At 46.8% G+C, this 16003-nt stretch overlaps 1 protein-coding gene and 1 long non-coding RNA gene across 3 annotated transcripts in view; one reads left to right on the forward strand and one right to left on the reverse strand.

Annotated features, from left to right (window-relative positions):
* The window catches only part of LOC123350928, a 29057-nt gene extending 15905 nt beyond the window's left edge, over positions 1-13152 (forward strand). Inside the window, exon 3 of the long non-coding RNA XR_006573880.1 lies at positions 12381-13152. This is a non-coding gene — a long non-coding RNA (uncharacterized LOC123350928). The remainder of the gene's footprint in view (positions 1-12380) is intronic.
* The window catches only part of LOC123350926 (anomalous homeobox protein-like), a 15771-nt gene extending 2424 nt beyond the window's left edge, over positions 1-13347 (reverse strand). Inside the window, exons 1-8 of one of the 2 annotated variants that reach the window (XM_044989847.1) lie at positions 13220-13347; positions 12808-13081; positions 11942-12066; positions 11588-11711; positions 8628-8814; positions 7262-7397; positions 6579-6889; positions 2109-2196 (exon numbers count right to left, since the gene is read on the reverse strand). In XM_044989847.1, the coding sequence (XP_044845782.1) occupies positions 2109-2196; positions 6579-6889; positions 7262-7397; positions 8628-8814; positions 11588-11711; positions 11942-12066; positions 12808-13056 (1220 nt within the window). In that variant the 5' untranslated portion in view covers positions 13057-13081; positions 13220-13347. Of the gene's footprint in view, positions 1-2108; positions 2197-6578; positions 6890-7261; positions 7398-8627; positions 8815-11587; positions 11712-11941; positions 12067-12807; positions 13153-13219 lie in introns of those variants that run through there. The other variant, XM_044989846.1, reaches the window with a different exon arrangement.
* Between the last annotated feature and the right edge of the window lie 2656 nt (positions 13348-16003).

Genomic DNA, 16003 nt, shown 5'->3' on the forward strand with positions numbered 1-16003 from the left:
ATGTAAATATTGTTTTTAAAAGAACCTATTTAAACTATTCAAATATCGGTTATATCGGTTAATGGTTTGATCATTAACAAGTTCACAATCTACCCCACGTATATATTATCTTCGTCATTTTTCAGAGGCCGAACTAGCCTAGTACTGGCACCCAAGTGAAGATTTGTGCTTTAAATGTATTATTTTTGACCTGACTGGGTCCCTTGAAAGCCGCTGCAGACACATGGCAAACAGGCCAGCAGGAGGGGGTGTGCAAATGGATGCAGTGATCCCCAGAGCCCCAGCCTGTACAGCAGCCGTGAGAGGCCACGGGGACAGTGGGGCTGGGTGCCCAGACACACCCGTGCCGAGCACACAGAGAGTCCTGAGGGAGCACGGGCTGCAGCTGTCTGAACTGTGTGGTTAGGGGGCCAGGGACAGGCTGTGGCACCATGAGGCAGAGTCACACGCTCACATATCGGATCATGCCAACAGCTTGGGTGGAGCCTCATGCGTCCCCTCCCTTCCCTTCCTGGTTGGTGACAACTGAGTTGTCATAGTAACATTAGAACTCAGAGGCTGGGAAAGTTCCGCTTCTGCAGCCCCATCCCATTATGTGACACCCCCACCCTCAACCCAATGTTAACTGCAATATATTAACAGTGAGACTAATACTTACTGGTTAACCGTTTAACCATTTAATATTTCATATCCCTAATTCAAACCATACAGCTGCTGTGTAGAAGGTGCATACCATTTAAGCATGCACAATCTAGGGTGGTTAGCTATACACAGTTCTGTGCAGACCTCTTACAGTGTGCATAAACAGTGAGTTAAATGATATGTTATAAGAATACGGGCTGCTGGATCAGCAGCTACAGTGACACATGTTTAATTTAACGAGGGTTGGATAAGCAATTTACGTGAAAGAAAATCCCTCTCTAGTACTTGGTGGACATTGCCCAGGGAATTGACTTCTGACAACTTGCCTAGATTGGGTTTGGAGACCTAGGGGCAGAGAGGTGTCTCTGAGCATTAAAAGGAGAATTGCTAGGACATGAATCAACATCTTTAATATGCCACCAGGAGCTAATCCTTCCTGAATGCCTACTGGACTCTGTGACTAAATAATGGGACTGAGCAACAGGGGATTCCCCATAGCAGGCTTCTCAGTCAGAGACCCAAATTGCTCATCGGCTATTTCCATTTCAAGGGTTTGCCTCTGAGCATGCAAAAGCCAGTAAGCAATGGACAGCACTAAAGGAGTCTATATTCTTCCTAGGAAGAAATCTTATCACACTGTAAATATCCTGAGATTACAGACAGTGCCCTAAATATCCAAGTCAATGTGCATGAATGTCAGAGCCAGGCTAGCCTGCCTTACATAGGATCCAAGACCTTTAAGGGACACAGGAATCAAGGTAATAGTAAAGGAGAAAGGAGAACACTAGTCACACCTGCCTCACAGCTCTCAAAAAGAAACACTCCAAAAATGTACCAATATCTTCACTTTCTTTTATAGGCTGGGACATGATGTCATGGCTGAGGGAGGAGCTAAAAACAAAGAGATAAATCCCACCTGTACTGAGGGAAAAATCCAGTGGAAATTAAACCTTAGACATTCAATGCTCAATCTCCTAAAGAAAATGCCACCTTGTAAAAGGCTGTGGCTGGAATAGCTAGATGGCTCCCTTGCAAGGAAGGCTGGATTTTCTGAAGAGCTCAGCTCCTATATGGAGTTCAGCACCCCGTTTCAAAAGAGCCCAGCACCCAACATGCACTGAATGTGCTGAGCTCTTCTGAAAATGAATGGGAATTATGAGTGCTCAGCATCTATCAAAATCAAAGCACTAAGTTATGTGCTTATACCAATTTTGATGACTAATTTTAGGCAGCCACATTTGAAAATGTTGGTCAGGGGAGGGGACCTACCTCTGGTGGGAAGAGCATGGAAATAGAATACTTTTTTTCAGCACATCCTAATAACATCAGCAATGGGATATGCTGTTGTTACCTGTCCCATCATGATGATCCTTAAAAAAACCCCCTACTTTCTATGTCACATCTCCATCAGGAGAGGATTACGCTCCAGATGTCTCTTCCTTTGTAGGTTGGGTGCATTCTCTTACCTCGCTGTGTCCCAAGGCCTGGATTTCCTCCAGATGGGATGTGGAAACTGGTGGGCACTGGGATTTGCCAAGCACAGCCTGAGGGGAACTGGAAAAAATATCAGAACAAGTTAGCTCACATAAGAACCTGGGATCTCCTTGTGTTCCTTTTGCAATCATGCACAATCCACCATTTACTTTAGCCTCCCAGCAGCAGGTCTGGAGGAACGTTTGCAGGAGAAGGTTCTGTGCACATACTGGTGGTGAGCATTACATAAACCCACGCCCCCTCCCCACCCTTATTAGAATGATTAAACAGATCCTGCAGTGAGAGCACTGTCACTGCCAGGAGTGCTAAAGAGGGCTGGCACATAGATTCCAGATTTTGCTTATGTACCCAGAACACACTCTACAGCAAGGAGATATCTACCAAGGATTGTGTCTATCCTGGAGAATATGATAAAAACAATGATTTTAGAGTCAAAATACACAGCTTTTGGAACTAACCAAAACATCCTCAGTGCCGCCTCTACAGTCTTTCAAGGCCTCTAGCAGAGAGTCTCAGATCTCAGCCTGCAGCTTGCCCCTCATCCAGACTTCACATCTGGGCTTTCCCAAAGGTCAGAACAGAAATGCTTGCTATACTCAGAGCCACAGGTGCTAGGCCAAGGAAGGGTGGGGGCCTGGCAGAGGGGATGAATGCATCTCTCCCTTTCTCTCAATAACCATCTCAAAGTCTCAGAGGTACATCCAGATCCTGCCTGCTGTGTTAGCAGCACTGTCCATCCTGCTCCCAGCAACACTCCTCACTGTCACTTGGCTTACAGCAGATGCAGAGCAGAGGACCCATTGCTAGAAGCATTCCCAGCAGCCTGAGTTAGGGTCCCAACAATGCAGGCAGCATCCACAATTTGCAATGAGCATCGAAGCATTTGTATATCCTAAACCAATATGCTGTCTGTAAAATCCAGGTTTTCTTGCTTCATGGGGGTGAGTGGCCTTTTGTTTCAAATGCCCATCACTAGGGAGTTTTGCTCTGCATGAATCATGAGCTGTGCCAAATTTCACTCACTCCAACCAGAGGAGGAAGAAGGATACAGCAAGGTTGGCCATTGCTTGGGGACCCACATAGAGCCACAGTTTACTTGCTGGACACAACTCGTCCCACCCAGCAGCATGACCAGATAGTCCGATTCCCTCCCCCCACTCCTTCCTTGCAGCCCTGGGCCCTGCAAATCACAAAGCCGGATTTGGATACAGTCCAGGGGCTTAAGACAGACTATGAACAGATGCAGGAAATCTACTGGAGTTGTTCTAATGAGCTTTCAGGCTGAGTCCAGTCAGGGTGAGCACCTTTACAATGAGACAGAAGCAGACTGAGGCTCCCTCGGTTGACCTGTAGATCTGCCCCTGTAACTGTCACCAACCAATAAGGGATAGAGGGTGATCTAGTAGTGAGAGCATGTGGTTGGAAGTCCATTCCAGGCACTGACAGCATGTGACCTTGGGTAATTCATGTCCCTTTCTAGGCCTCATTTTTCTCATCTGTAAAGTGGGGACAATGCCATTGACCTGCCTTACAGGGTGTTTGAGAGGCTCCTTTCATTAATAGCTGAGATCCTCAGATGGAAGGAGCTAAGTGTGATATTATTATTCATTACTGTTGTTCTAATTGAGTGGAAGGAACCGGAGCTTTTCTTCTGAGTCAAAGATTAGCTGGGGTTACAGTGGCCCACCAAGCACAAAGATTTTTCCCCTCTCACCATTGGGCCAGATGTCCACTGATTAGCAGTCTAGCTCATACCAATTAAGGACAATCCTCTGTGGCTTCCAGTCTCCATGGGTAACATTTTCAAAAGCACCTAAGTGACTAATGAGCCCCTAAGTCCCACTGGCTTTTAATGAGACTCAGGTCCCTAAATGCCTAAGTCACTTTTGAAAATTCTACATCTTGTGCCAATTTCAGGACTCTCCTGGGAGAAACTGAGGCAGGTAATAAGTCAATGTACAGCAGTCGCAGCAGGGATAGGAGAAGAGGAAACTAACTCTGTCCTCATGACTAGGTGTCCTTGCAATCAGCAAGTGTTACCATTGCCAGGAGTATGATAAGGAGGGATGGCATGCAGCTTCTTGACACTGGTTATGTACTCAAGTCACATACTGAAACAAGGAGACATTTACCATATATTTCCCCTAATTGCAGAACATATTTTAAAAATAAATATGATTCATTCTAGAAACAGAACATATGGTTTTAAATCCAGCCAGAACGTCACCAGCGGCTCCATGATCCTTCTTGAATGTTAGTTGCTATTTAAGACTGTGTGAATCCCAGAACTCAGCCTGCAGCCCTGCCCCATTGTGTCTATTACAATCCCCAGGCCTGGGCAATCCCAAACCACCTAATATAGGATATTTGAAATGCTAGTCCTAGCATGAGCTGCAGGCACCAGGCCAGCTGGGGAAGACAGGAAAAGTATCAAGATGTTTCAGCAGGGGACTGGGAATGAGAAGTTTTGAGTTCTATTCCCACCCCTCACACTGACTCCCTTTGTGCCCTTGGCAAGTCACATAACCTCTCCATGCCTCAGTATCCTCATCTATAAAATGGGGATAATAATGCTTACCTACCTACTAGGACTTCTGTGAGAATTAATTACATAGTGTTTGATAATGTCATTATTACACAAATGGTAAAAAAAAAATGGAGGAGAAGGGCTGGGATAGGAGGTTGCAGCTTCTATTTTGTCCTGCAGGTCAGCAAACAAAAGCAACTTCATGATATTTGCTCTGTGGCATCTACTGCTATGTAACATCATGATGGTACCAGGACATTTTTGCATCCCATGAGCTGCAAAACCTGCAGGGCGAAACCTGTAACAATGAAACATCTGGTACAGACAGAAACCGTGGCGCAGAAGGAGACAGATGGCGCAGCTGGAGTTCAGGGGCTGCCACCTCTGCTAGCCTGCTGTATGGAACAAACTTGTCCTGATGCTGTGCATCTCCAAAAGCTATTTCAGGTTGATTCACAGGCTCCATAGACCCTGCTGTCAGGATTGAGGATGGGCCCATCACAGTCAGGATGTGTGGCATCCACTGTTAGAAACAAGCTGGGCAAGCAGTTCAGATGCTGAACCCAGTTCAGATGGGGGTGGGAGGAATGGATTTGCCCCTTCTTGTACAAGACTGGGGGCCTGATTCTCCTTTGCCCTGCACCATGAGGAGCCGTTTACGCTGCGCACAGTGAGTGCAATTATGTAGCATTTCACACCACTGGGCACAGATGAAGACGTCAATACAAGGCCAGGGCAGTGGGAGAATCAGGCCCCCGGAGTAGGAAGTATCATCACTGCTCCCTAAGCCCTACTCAAAGGCAGGGAGGCTGGAGACCAGGGAAAGGACTGATCACAGACCTCCATTCTCAGTTGTCCTCCGCTCCCGTTACCTGTCGGGAAGGATGGCTTCCGGGGACCCTAGCTGTCCTTCTCTAAGCACGAAACTTTCAATCTCTAATTCTGCCTGGTGACTGATGCTTTCTGAACTGGCCTCAATACAGCCACCTTGAGGGACCCTGCTCATGGAAGCTCTGACACCTGCTGGAGTAAATGCCAATGTTAAGAGAGCTGCAGATAACAAGGCTCAGCCCACAAACCCAGCCTTCCTCATCAGAGGCTGCGTGACCGACGCACCACAATCCCACACCCGCAATTATGGCCAGCCACAGTAATTAGCTGGCACCTAGCTGCTGCACAACTGGCTGCTCCTCTCCCCACCTGCTTCCATCCAACTTCCCTTCTCGGCTCTGGAGACATGAATTAATGTGTCCAAATGAGACCATTCCAGAGAAGGGGGAGAAGACAGGGGGAAGCTGCAGGATCAGTGAACTACATGGGGTGAGACAGGATGGAGCAAGTGAGAAGGCAGGGGAAAGGAAGGGAGAGGTATGAAAGACAAGGAGGAGTAAGGACAAAAGAAAGTGAAAAAGGGGGTGTTTCTGAAGGACTGGTACTCTCTGCTAGCAGGAGGGCTTGGGTACCCTGGAGTGACACACAGGCTGGAGGTGAGAGCCTGCTGAGAGGGATTGCCTAGCCAGTGCCAGGGCAAGCAGCACTCGGCTGTTGAGAACCAAGGGGGTTTAAATCCTTAAAAGCCAGCAGCCGAGTAAGGTGAACAGCGAACAGCTGAAGGGAGTTGGCCAGAGGAGCAGCTAAGGCGTAAGCGTGGCTCCACAGAAGTGGCTGGAGGGCAAGCAGCCCGAGCAAAGGGGTACAGGGGTAAAAATAAACCCATGTCAAGTCCAGTGGTCTAGATTTTCAGACTTGCTCCCTGACCTGTTGGGAGCAGGACCCAAGAGCTCAGGTTAAGCCCAGCTCCCCTGCTTGTCACTAGACAGAGGAGCTGCCGATGGAAGCAGGAAGGTCTAAGACCAAAAAAATCAAGGAGTTTTCAAACCAACAATGGCTCTGAACAGAGGGCAGTTGCACTAACCTGCTGTACCAGGGCTCCACAGGGGGCACTGGCTGCTTGCACCAGAGACTCCTTCTGCACTGGGAGTTGGCTGCCTTGCGTCCAGATGTTCTGTTTGGAAGGGATGTGAGCCACAGGAGCACAGGACAAAGTTCTCCAGACAGGGGCTAGTGGCAGTGTAACTTGACGTCTGTCTGGTCTCCATGGTGGCAGAGCTAAGGCTTAGTCCATGCTCAGTCTTAGTGCAGAAAGCTGCTGGCTCTTCAGTGTTGAGAGGGGTCACTGAAGTTTTAGTTGACCTCATTTCCTGTAACTCACTGCTCTGCAGAAAGCTGTGGTGATACAGAGAATGAGAGGCTTGACTTTACTGCTCTACTAAGAGCATCATCATCTCTTAATGGGAGAGAGTGCTGCTCAGTACTGATACCAGCTCCACCCCAAGCCCCCTCTCTCCTAGAAAGGAGTCACTGCCCACTGAACCCCGGAGCACCAGTCCAGGAGGATGGGGAGTTTGTGCCAGCTGCTCAGAATGGCTGAAGCTGATTTGGGGGCACTGATCACTCCCATCTATGAAAGGAGTCAAGGCTCCAAACTGGTCTCACTGGGCACTGCCAGCTTGATGGGAATGTTAGTCCTGTGCAGGAGGTTAAAGTCACACCATCACTGCACTTCTGCTAAAATGATGAGTCTCCCTCATACATCACCTGGGTTCCAGCAACTTTGAAAAGGTCCCATCAGCAGAACAGTCCAGACCCGCAGCTGAATGTTCCCACCCAGGACCACAGGGCCCAAGGGTAATAATCTCTTTCTGCTCTGAGCCAATGACTGCATGAAATGCCTCTGCAAGACATAGAACAGGGCCGGTAACACGAGACTCCTGGGAGCCCTAGGGTCAGTACAGTTGTGACGCCGAAAGGAAACTAACAAAGGTTGGTGCTAGTGGGCAAATACAACAGGGCTCTCCCCATCGTTATTAATGATTGAATTCTGGTTATGATTCTGGAAGGGTGCACTGGAAATGCTCAGGTTTGGTATTGAGTTTTACTGGAGTGAATTGCGGGTCCAGGGTCACATGTCTGCACTGGGCTACCCTACTTATTAGCTTGCGGAGCAGGATTCCTCTACTTATTAACTATTATTGTGTTGCTAGCAACTCTTAGTATTCATGACCGAGATAGGCGCTTTGCATCCAGTCCAACCCTTGATAAGGCATTTGGGTAGCGTGAGAGATGTAGGTGCAACCTTCTGATTTTCACTTCCCAGGTTGGTGAAGGGCAAGACATTAGGAAAGTGACATGCTACATCCATGGAGGTGTGGGGTTGGAAGGAATCAGATGCCAACTTCACCAATGCATGAGCACTGTCAACTGCCGTGACACCTGCTATACCCTCTCCAGAGTGGTGTCTACCATGGTAACAGTTGGATGCAGCAGTAGGGAGCAACTCTGCTATAACCCTTTTGACACCCACTGTGTCAACAATGATGCCCAACAGGAATAGAGTGCTGCAGGGAGGAGGTGACTGATACACTCCCTATTTCCACACACTGATGGCTAAGGGGGGTTCCAAAGAGGATGGAGCTAGGCTGTTCTCAGTGGTGGCAGATGACAGAACAAGGAGCAGTGGTCTCAAGTTACAGTGAGGGAGGTCTAGGTTGGATATTAGGAAACAATATTTCACCAGGAGGGTATTGAAGCACTGGAATGGGTTACCTAGGGAGGTGGTGGAATCTCCTTCCTTAGAGGTTTTTAAGGCCTGGCTTGACAAAGCCCTGGTTGGGATGATTTAATTGGTGTTGGTCCTGCTTTGAGCAGGGGATTGGACTAGATGACCTCCTGAGGTCCCTTCCAACCCTAATATTCTATGAGTCTGTTATTCTAACAGCGCAAAGGGGAGGCCTGTGTATCAGAGCATAATCCTGCCATGTCTGCTTGATTCAGTAATGCTGAGTTACTGATCCCAAGGAAGCAGGGGTAGCTAATAGTGCCCCTCTGTTTATCATGAGATGATCCCAAAACAGGCTTCCTTTTGCCTGGACCCACATCCCAAGCCCACTGGGAGGAGACCAACCTGCAGCTTGTGGAATGCAGGATCCACTATCAAGCTGATGTCTTGCTTGGTGAGTTGAAGGCTCCTCATCGATTGAGCTGATGAGCTTTTCCAGCCGACCGAGCCGCGTTTTTTGACGACGACGGTAATTGGCAAACCAGTTATAGACCTGACTTGGCTGCAGGTTCATATCCTGAGCCAAACTCTCCTGCAAATCCAGGTAACCAGGGGAAAAAGAATAAACCACATCCAAATAACCATGCTCGTCCCTCCAGTTTCCAAAAGCAATCAGACAATATGAACTTCCAGACCATCATGCAGGTTCTTGGAAAAACATGCATGGCTCCCACTGATTGATCAGCTCATAAGGAGGAAGAGAACAGAAAAAGTTAATTCTCCCTTTACATCCTATTTGAGAAAGGGAACTCCAAGAATCCCAATGGGTTTTTGCCTTATTTGTAATTTAACTGATATAAATAACCAACTAATGGAAATAAGCAAATTTTTAAAAGTGAAGGTAATTCACCATTGGAACACAAATTATTGGGCTCAACACAGGAATCACTGGGTGAAATTCTGTGGCCTGCCTTATGCAGACTAAACTCTCATAATGGTCGATTCTGGCCTTAAAAAATAATCTACGACAGGTCTGTAAAATCTCTGGTGTATCTCTTTAAAATCTCTACATTAAGAGAACATTTGATTTAAACCATCAAAAGTCCAGAAATGCCACAGTTAAGGTTGCACATATAACCTTTACTCTTCTCCCTTCTATATATTCATTACTATAATCTTTCATTAAATGAGCATAGATTTCTTAACTACAGCATAACATTTTTTTTCTATGTTAGATACATGTGTAGCATCTTGTAATATATTTTCATACTTTTAAATTTACTATATTATTATTGTGATAATGAAACTATGTCTTTATTGATTTTGGCTATTTATATAATAGATTTTCTTCTCTCTCAAGTAAGTAATTTAATAATTTAGTAAACATACATGTATTATATATTTTCTTTTCAATCAGAAGTGCAACCTTCCTGGGCTGTAATTCAGGGAACAAGGAAGTTAACTACAAGGCTAATTTAGTCACAAACTTGGGGGCCTTATACATGCTAGCAAATTTCACTATTATTCTATGTTGTTATATTTTATCAGCGGAATACTGCGTAAGAATAGCTTGTTCTGTGCATTGCATAAAATAACTTTAAGAGACTCAAAGTAGTACACATGCACATATCTAAGGCTGCAGAAAAATTATCTATTATATTCAACTACTTGATAAATTACATGACCATGTATCATAATGCCCACACTCAACAGGACAATGTTATGGTCTAGTGTGCTACTTTCCACTGTCATTTCCTGACTTTTAAGTGCTTAACTGAGCAACCGTAGCACTCTCTTAACACAGATTTTTTTAAGTTGCTGCTGTTTTAATGAAAAATATTTTAAAAAAACAAATTTCACAATGCAGAACTAAGCTAAATATGCCCAGAATAACCTGTTCCCCATAAACCTTGGGGGCTTGAAGGAGGGAGCACCTTGTGTGAAAATTTTAGGAGCGCTGCAGTTTTTACCTTATAAAACAGTGAATCAGACAAGGATTCCTGCCAAGTCCTGGCTCATTCAGAGGCCACTTTCACTACATTTGTCTCTGTCCAGCTAAGCTAGATGCACATATGCACAGGGCTGACTATCTTGGCTGCAAACTTTACAAGTCTAGCAAGAAAACAAAGGGCTTGGCTACACTTGCAGGTGTGCAGTGCTGGGAGTTACAGCTGTCTTCGTACAGCTGTGTAGGGAAAGCACTGCAGTGTGGCCACACTGACAGCTACCAGCGCTGCAGTGTGGCCACATCTGCAGCATTTGCAGCGCTGTTGGGAGTGGTGCATTATGGGCAGCTATCCCAGCGTTCAAGTGGCTGCAACGTGCTTTTCAAAAGAGGGGGGTGGGGTGGAGTGTGACAGGGAGCGTGGGGGAGACAGAGAGAGTGGATTTTTGGAGCTGACACTGTGTCAGCTCCCTGCCTTGCAAGTTCTAAGGACTGGAAGATACACAGCACCAACCTTCAATCATTTTAAAAGTTTGGACCCCTTCCCCCACCCCTCTCTTATTCACTAAATGCCTTCAGACCAGATAAGCAGCTGCTCCAAAACGGACTCCCTCCTCCCCCGCCGTGTTGCTTCTCTCCTCAAGCAAACACTAGCTGTGAACATTCCAAAAGAATCCCCCTGCCTGCCTCTGCTGGAGCAAACAGTAGCTGTGTTTTGTTTTTTAGATAAGCAGCTCCGGGAGCCCCGAGTTCACAACAAAAACAGCGGAGTGGCTGAACAGGCATTCTGGGATACCTCCAAATACCTCGGAGGCCAATTACAGCGCTTTTGGTGGCCACACTTGCGGAGCAGCGCTGCATCACCAGCGCTGCAATCCTTATACCCCAGGCAGAGCAGGAGTACAGCCAGCGCTGCAGCCAGGGAGATGCAGCGTTGTATGTGCCTTGCAAGTGTGGACGGTGACTAAGTAGTAGCGCTGTAAACCCACCACCAGCGCTGCAACTCTCCAGTGTAGCCAAGCCCTCAGTGTACTTTTAAATGGGTTATAACTCAGTCAGATCACAACCAGTTAGCACCAGAACACCTACAGTGCTTCTTAGTGATAGCTATTTCCCTGCCAAATTTCACCCAGCCATTTCCACACCTACAGCTGTTAAAACACTATTATAACAGGGAAGACTTTTTCTCCCACTTCTTTGCTCCACAGAACAACTGAATTTATTTTGCTTAAGCTTAAAAAAATATTAAAATGCCCTTTGGGCAGCGATCAAACATGAGAAACTTCAGTCCAAACTGACTGAAACAAGGGATTAGATTGGAAACATTTAGGTCACCTTGATCACAGTAGTTGCTGCTGTTCCTGTGCAAGGCAACATTCAGCAACAGCCTATGTAACACTGTGGCATATAGCATCCATACCCGCTGATCCTTGTTTGGATTCATTGTCACGTTTGCAGCAAATCTGTGCAGCTTTTGGCGCACTCTTTCTGGATAGTTTCGATTCTTTATGCCTTCAGGACACAGGGAAACTGGTGGAGGATTCCTGTGCAAAAAAAAGTATAATCACCAAGGTCCCAAAACTGTGCCATTAAACTCAATGGAAGTTTTGCCATTGATTGCAATAGGAGTAGGCCAAAGTTTCAAGCTAACGGTGAAACCTGTTCCCCAAGAAATGTCCATCTTAGGATGCGAATACAGGCTTTTAGTTTCCATCCACCACACCCCCAAATCACAGTAAAGGAAGAGCACCAGATCATCCCACTGCCAAGGTACCTCTTCCTGCACCGGAATTTCTGCACCGGTGTCAGGGAATCTGTGTGGTGTTTCTCCATGACTTTGTGGTAGTGGATCTCATTCCAAAGTTGCAGCAGCTCCTTCTTTTCCTTCGCCCTGCAACACTAAGACAATGGCAGGGGCTGAGCACACCCTCTCCAGACAGTCAACCAATGACTTTTACAGAGGGGGAAAAAAACCCCAGCATCCTGAAATGTACTGAAAGGGATTCACACTGGATCAGCTGAGTTGGTAGCATTCCTCAAAAGTATGAGTCTCTTGCATGGCCCACTGTTACTCCTCTAACCTGCACAGGACACCTTGTGCCAGAAAAGAGCTCATTATGCACCTATTGCCTTTTTTAAAGAACGGTGAATTTAGACCTGGTGAATGGTCCTAAGCCGACAGCTCTGGAAACTAAAGTCTCTTCTCTCCACAGAACACACACAGCATGATCACTGGCAGCCCAAGCTTCCTCACACCATCCCACCCATGGGCTCAATCCTACAAGTGGTTGAGCACTCAGGACCTGATTCAGCAAGACACTTAAGGACGTGATTGGCAAGCTTTAAGCACAAGAAGGATCCCAATTCCAATGGGAACTGCACTTGTGAGGTCCCTGGAGTCTTTTACATTCCAAAAATTACTTTCTTTTACTAACAGATGTTTTGTCCACGATTTCCCTACAGAGCTCAGCACTGTATACCGCTCCCTCAAACTCCTCAGGGACCCCAACAGGCTAGTCTCCTACTTGTTGCTGTAACACTGATGTTCTGACCCCTGACATGTATGTTATCATAGCTTGTCTAACACCACTTCCTGCCCTCCCTGTAGTTTCACTGAAGTGACCAAGAACACAATCCTACCTCCAGGAGTCTGCAGGCTGTGTCATGCTGACCTCTGTGGATATGGACAAGCACACAGGCTCGGACTACATTGATGTTGGTGAGGAAATATTCCTGAAGCTTGCACCCCATCATTGCCTCAACCAGCTTCTCCAGGCTGGGAGACATGCTCTGAAGATCGTGGCAGAGTTGTCCTGCTAGATCCAGCAGCTTGGCCTGTGGAGGGTCCTTGTTTTTATTTTTATTAAGCAGCGCCATGAACCGCTTCATGCTTACATTCCTCTGGACACCTCTTCTATGCAACAAAGAAACAGCATCTGATGTTTGAGCTGCTAGATGAACACTCCCCTCCCAATGAAGACGCATTGCTAACTTCTAATTCTCCCTTATACTATATGTTAAAATACTTCGCTGCACTTCTATAGCACTTTACCTGAGTTTCTCAAATTACAAAGAGTAATTAAGCCTCTATATCCTCCTGTAAGACAAGCAGCATTCCAGGTTTGCAAGTGGGAAAACTAAGGCACAGAGAGGTGCAGCGACTTGCCCCAAATGACAAGACAGTGGAACACTTTGTAATCATCCAACTTAGAGAGCAAAGGCCCTTTCTTGCTAAAATACAGGGCAAATGAGCATCAGTAAAAGTTAGAGAGAGCAAATACATTGAATATGTGGGATGTTTACAATAATTATTTATAAAAATGCTCCTCCCCCAAAACACTTAGTCTGATACATAAGTATAACCACCGACCAGGTTGAGCAAAATCTAATTACCTAGCAGAATGGAATAACTAAAACCTCAGTCCAGATAGGTGAGATCAAGTTACTTACTGCCCATTGGAGCATATAAAATTCCACAGTGCAATAAATTACAGGCACAAGTGACCTGTAGCTGATTCACTGGTCTCTTGTATTCTTGTAAATGCCATCCAGTGGTAATGGCTCTGCCCGCTGGACTTTGGAAGGGGTCCCTACAGAATTAGCCATATATGCTCCTCTTGAAGGATAGGATAGAACTGTGGTTCTCAAGCTGTGGCTTGGGACCCCAAAGTGTGTCGCGAACCCATTTTAATGCGGTTGCCAGGGCTGGCGTTAGACTTGCTGGGGCCCAGGGCCAGAGCCCAACCCCCACCGCCCAGGTTTTGGCTTTGGCCCCTCCCCCCGGGCAGCAGGGCTTGGATGGGGGCTCAGGCTTCGGTCCCCCTGCCTGGAGTCCTGGAGTAATTTTTGTTGTCAGAAGGAGGTCACAGGGCACTAAAGTCTGAGAACCCCTGGGACAGACTGCAACTGGCTAAGAGACAGAGAAAGAGTTTAGCTAAGTAGACTAGACCAGTGGTTATCAAAGCTGGTCAGTCGCTTGTTCCGGGAAAGCCCCTGGCGGGCCGGGCCGGTCTGTTTACCTGCCGCAGGCTCGGCCGATCGCAGCTCCCAATGGCCGCAGTTCACCGCTCCAGGCCAATGGGGGCTGTGGGAAGGGCAGCCAGCACATCCCTCGGCCTGCGCTGCTTCCCGCAGCCCTCATTGGCCTGGAGCAGCGAACCAGCCTGCCAGGGGCTGTCCCTGAACAAGTGGCGGACGGGCTTTGAGAACCACTGGACTCAACCACGTGGGCAAGTCATCCATTGCCGAACCTCAGGCTTTGCCTTCACTGCAAAAAAGGTGTGGTTTTGCATCAAGGTGGCCATCTCACTGTATTAACCTAGTAGAGATAAGGCACGGGTAGTTGATCTCAGGTTTCACTGAGGTGAAAACTTCAGAGCCTGGTCTCCACTAGGACTTCACATTGAGATAACGACACTGATTTAAGCACATACTTTTTACTGCAGTGAAGACAAAGCCGTATGCCTTTTCTTGATGAGGAAAAGGGTGTATTTTTAAATTTGTTAACTAATCTGTGTTAAAATCCTAGCAAAGACAAGGCAGTTGTAGGTTTTAAAACTTATTAGCTGGTCAAGGTAAACCCTAGCATTTAATCATTGTTGGCCCATGCTTAAGTCTTCTCCCTCCCCTTTCCCCCCACCTTTTTATGTAAATGATGCCTTTATTTGGCTGCTTAGCATTAGTTTTATTTTTAATCTATTTCTTGAAGATTAGGAAATTCTACTGTTGAGTTTACCTTAACTAGCTAACATGAGTTAAAACTACAACAACCTTGTCTGCACCAAGATTTTAACACAGGTTAGCTTAACATGGGTTACCAATGCACTTTTTTTTTTCTTCTAGTGAGGACAAAGCCCTAGTTGCATTGACAGTGGTTCTGAACTGGGAGTCCAGTTTTCATTTTCAACCTCAAGTCAGACAGGAACAAATCCAACACCCACTGAAGTCAATAGAAATCTCTCCACTGACTTCAAGGGGCACTGGATCAGGCCCTCAGCACGCACAGGAATTTTAAGTGCTGATTGGCTCAGCAGCCTTGTCCTTGAGGTAGGGACATGCAATATCCATACAACAGATTAATTTTAACAACTCATCTTGGCTCCAGAAATAATCAGGACAAACACTTTATCATCAGACAACCACACTGTCGATCCCAGTTGTCCTTGAACAAGTCACCTTAAAATGAATTTCCTAGCCTGCAAACAATAGGTGAACATTAAAATACAAAACTGAAAGCATATAAAGGCATCACTTAAAAAAACCCAAAACACACAGGTGGGAGGAAGAAGTCATTCTACACAAGCCCACAGCAATTAAAACCGACTGCACATCTGAAATTGTGTTTTTGAATATGTGCAAAGTTGTGAAAGAGTGGTATGGGGCATGGCCAGGGGTTGGAAATCCCACACGCTGTGGGCCAAGGACAGTCTCCTGGTTCTCCGGGGCACAATGGGGAAACCCCTACAACACCAGTGGCGTGACAGCGCTAATACTGTTCTGATGGAGGCTCATGAACTTCCCATGTGATATCCACTACATACAAATGCAGCTGTGAAAACTCCAGGAACTCGGGATAAAAAGGCCTTCTCTTCTCCCCTGGCTAACAGGCCGAGCACACACCCACCGAGGCCGGGGCATGGCAGAGTGGTTAGCTAATGGCAGCAGGAGAAGCCAGGGGACTCAGGCCGTTACACGACACCCAGGCAGAAGCCCCCCAAGGTGTCTGGAGGGGTCTGGAACAGCACTTTTAAAACCTCTTTTCCAGACGCTTTTCAGGTGCCGGCAGAAGGTGCTGCGCTGCGGCCCCTGCCAAGCCCGCTCTCCCCGCAGCGAGGGC

Source organism: Mauremys mutica, chromosome 16 (assembly GCF_020497125.1).
Source record: "Mauremys mutica isolate MM-2020 ecotype Southern chromosome 16, ASM2049712v1, whole genome shotgun sequence".
NCBI classification, from domain to species: domain Eukaryota; kingdom Metazoa; phylum Chordata; order Testudines; family Geoemydidae; genus Mauremys; species Mauremys mutica.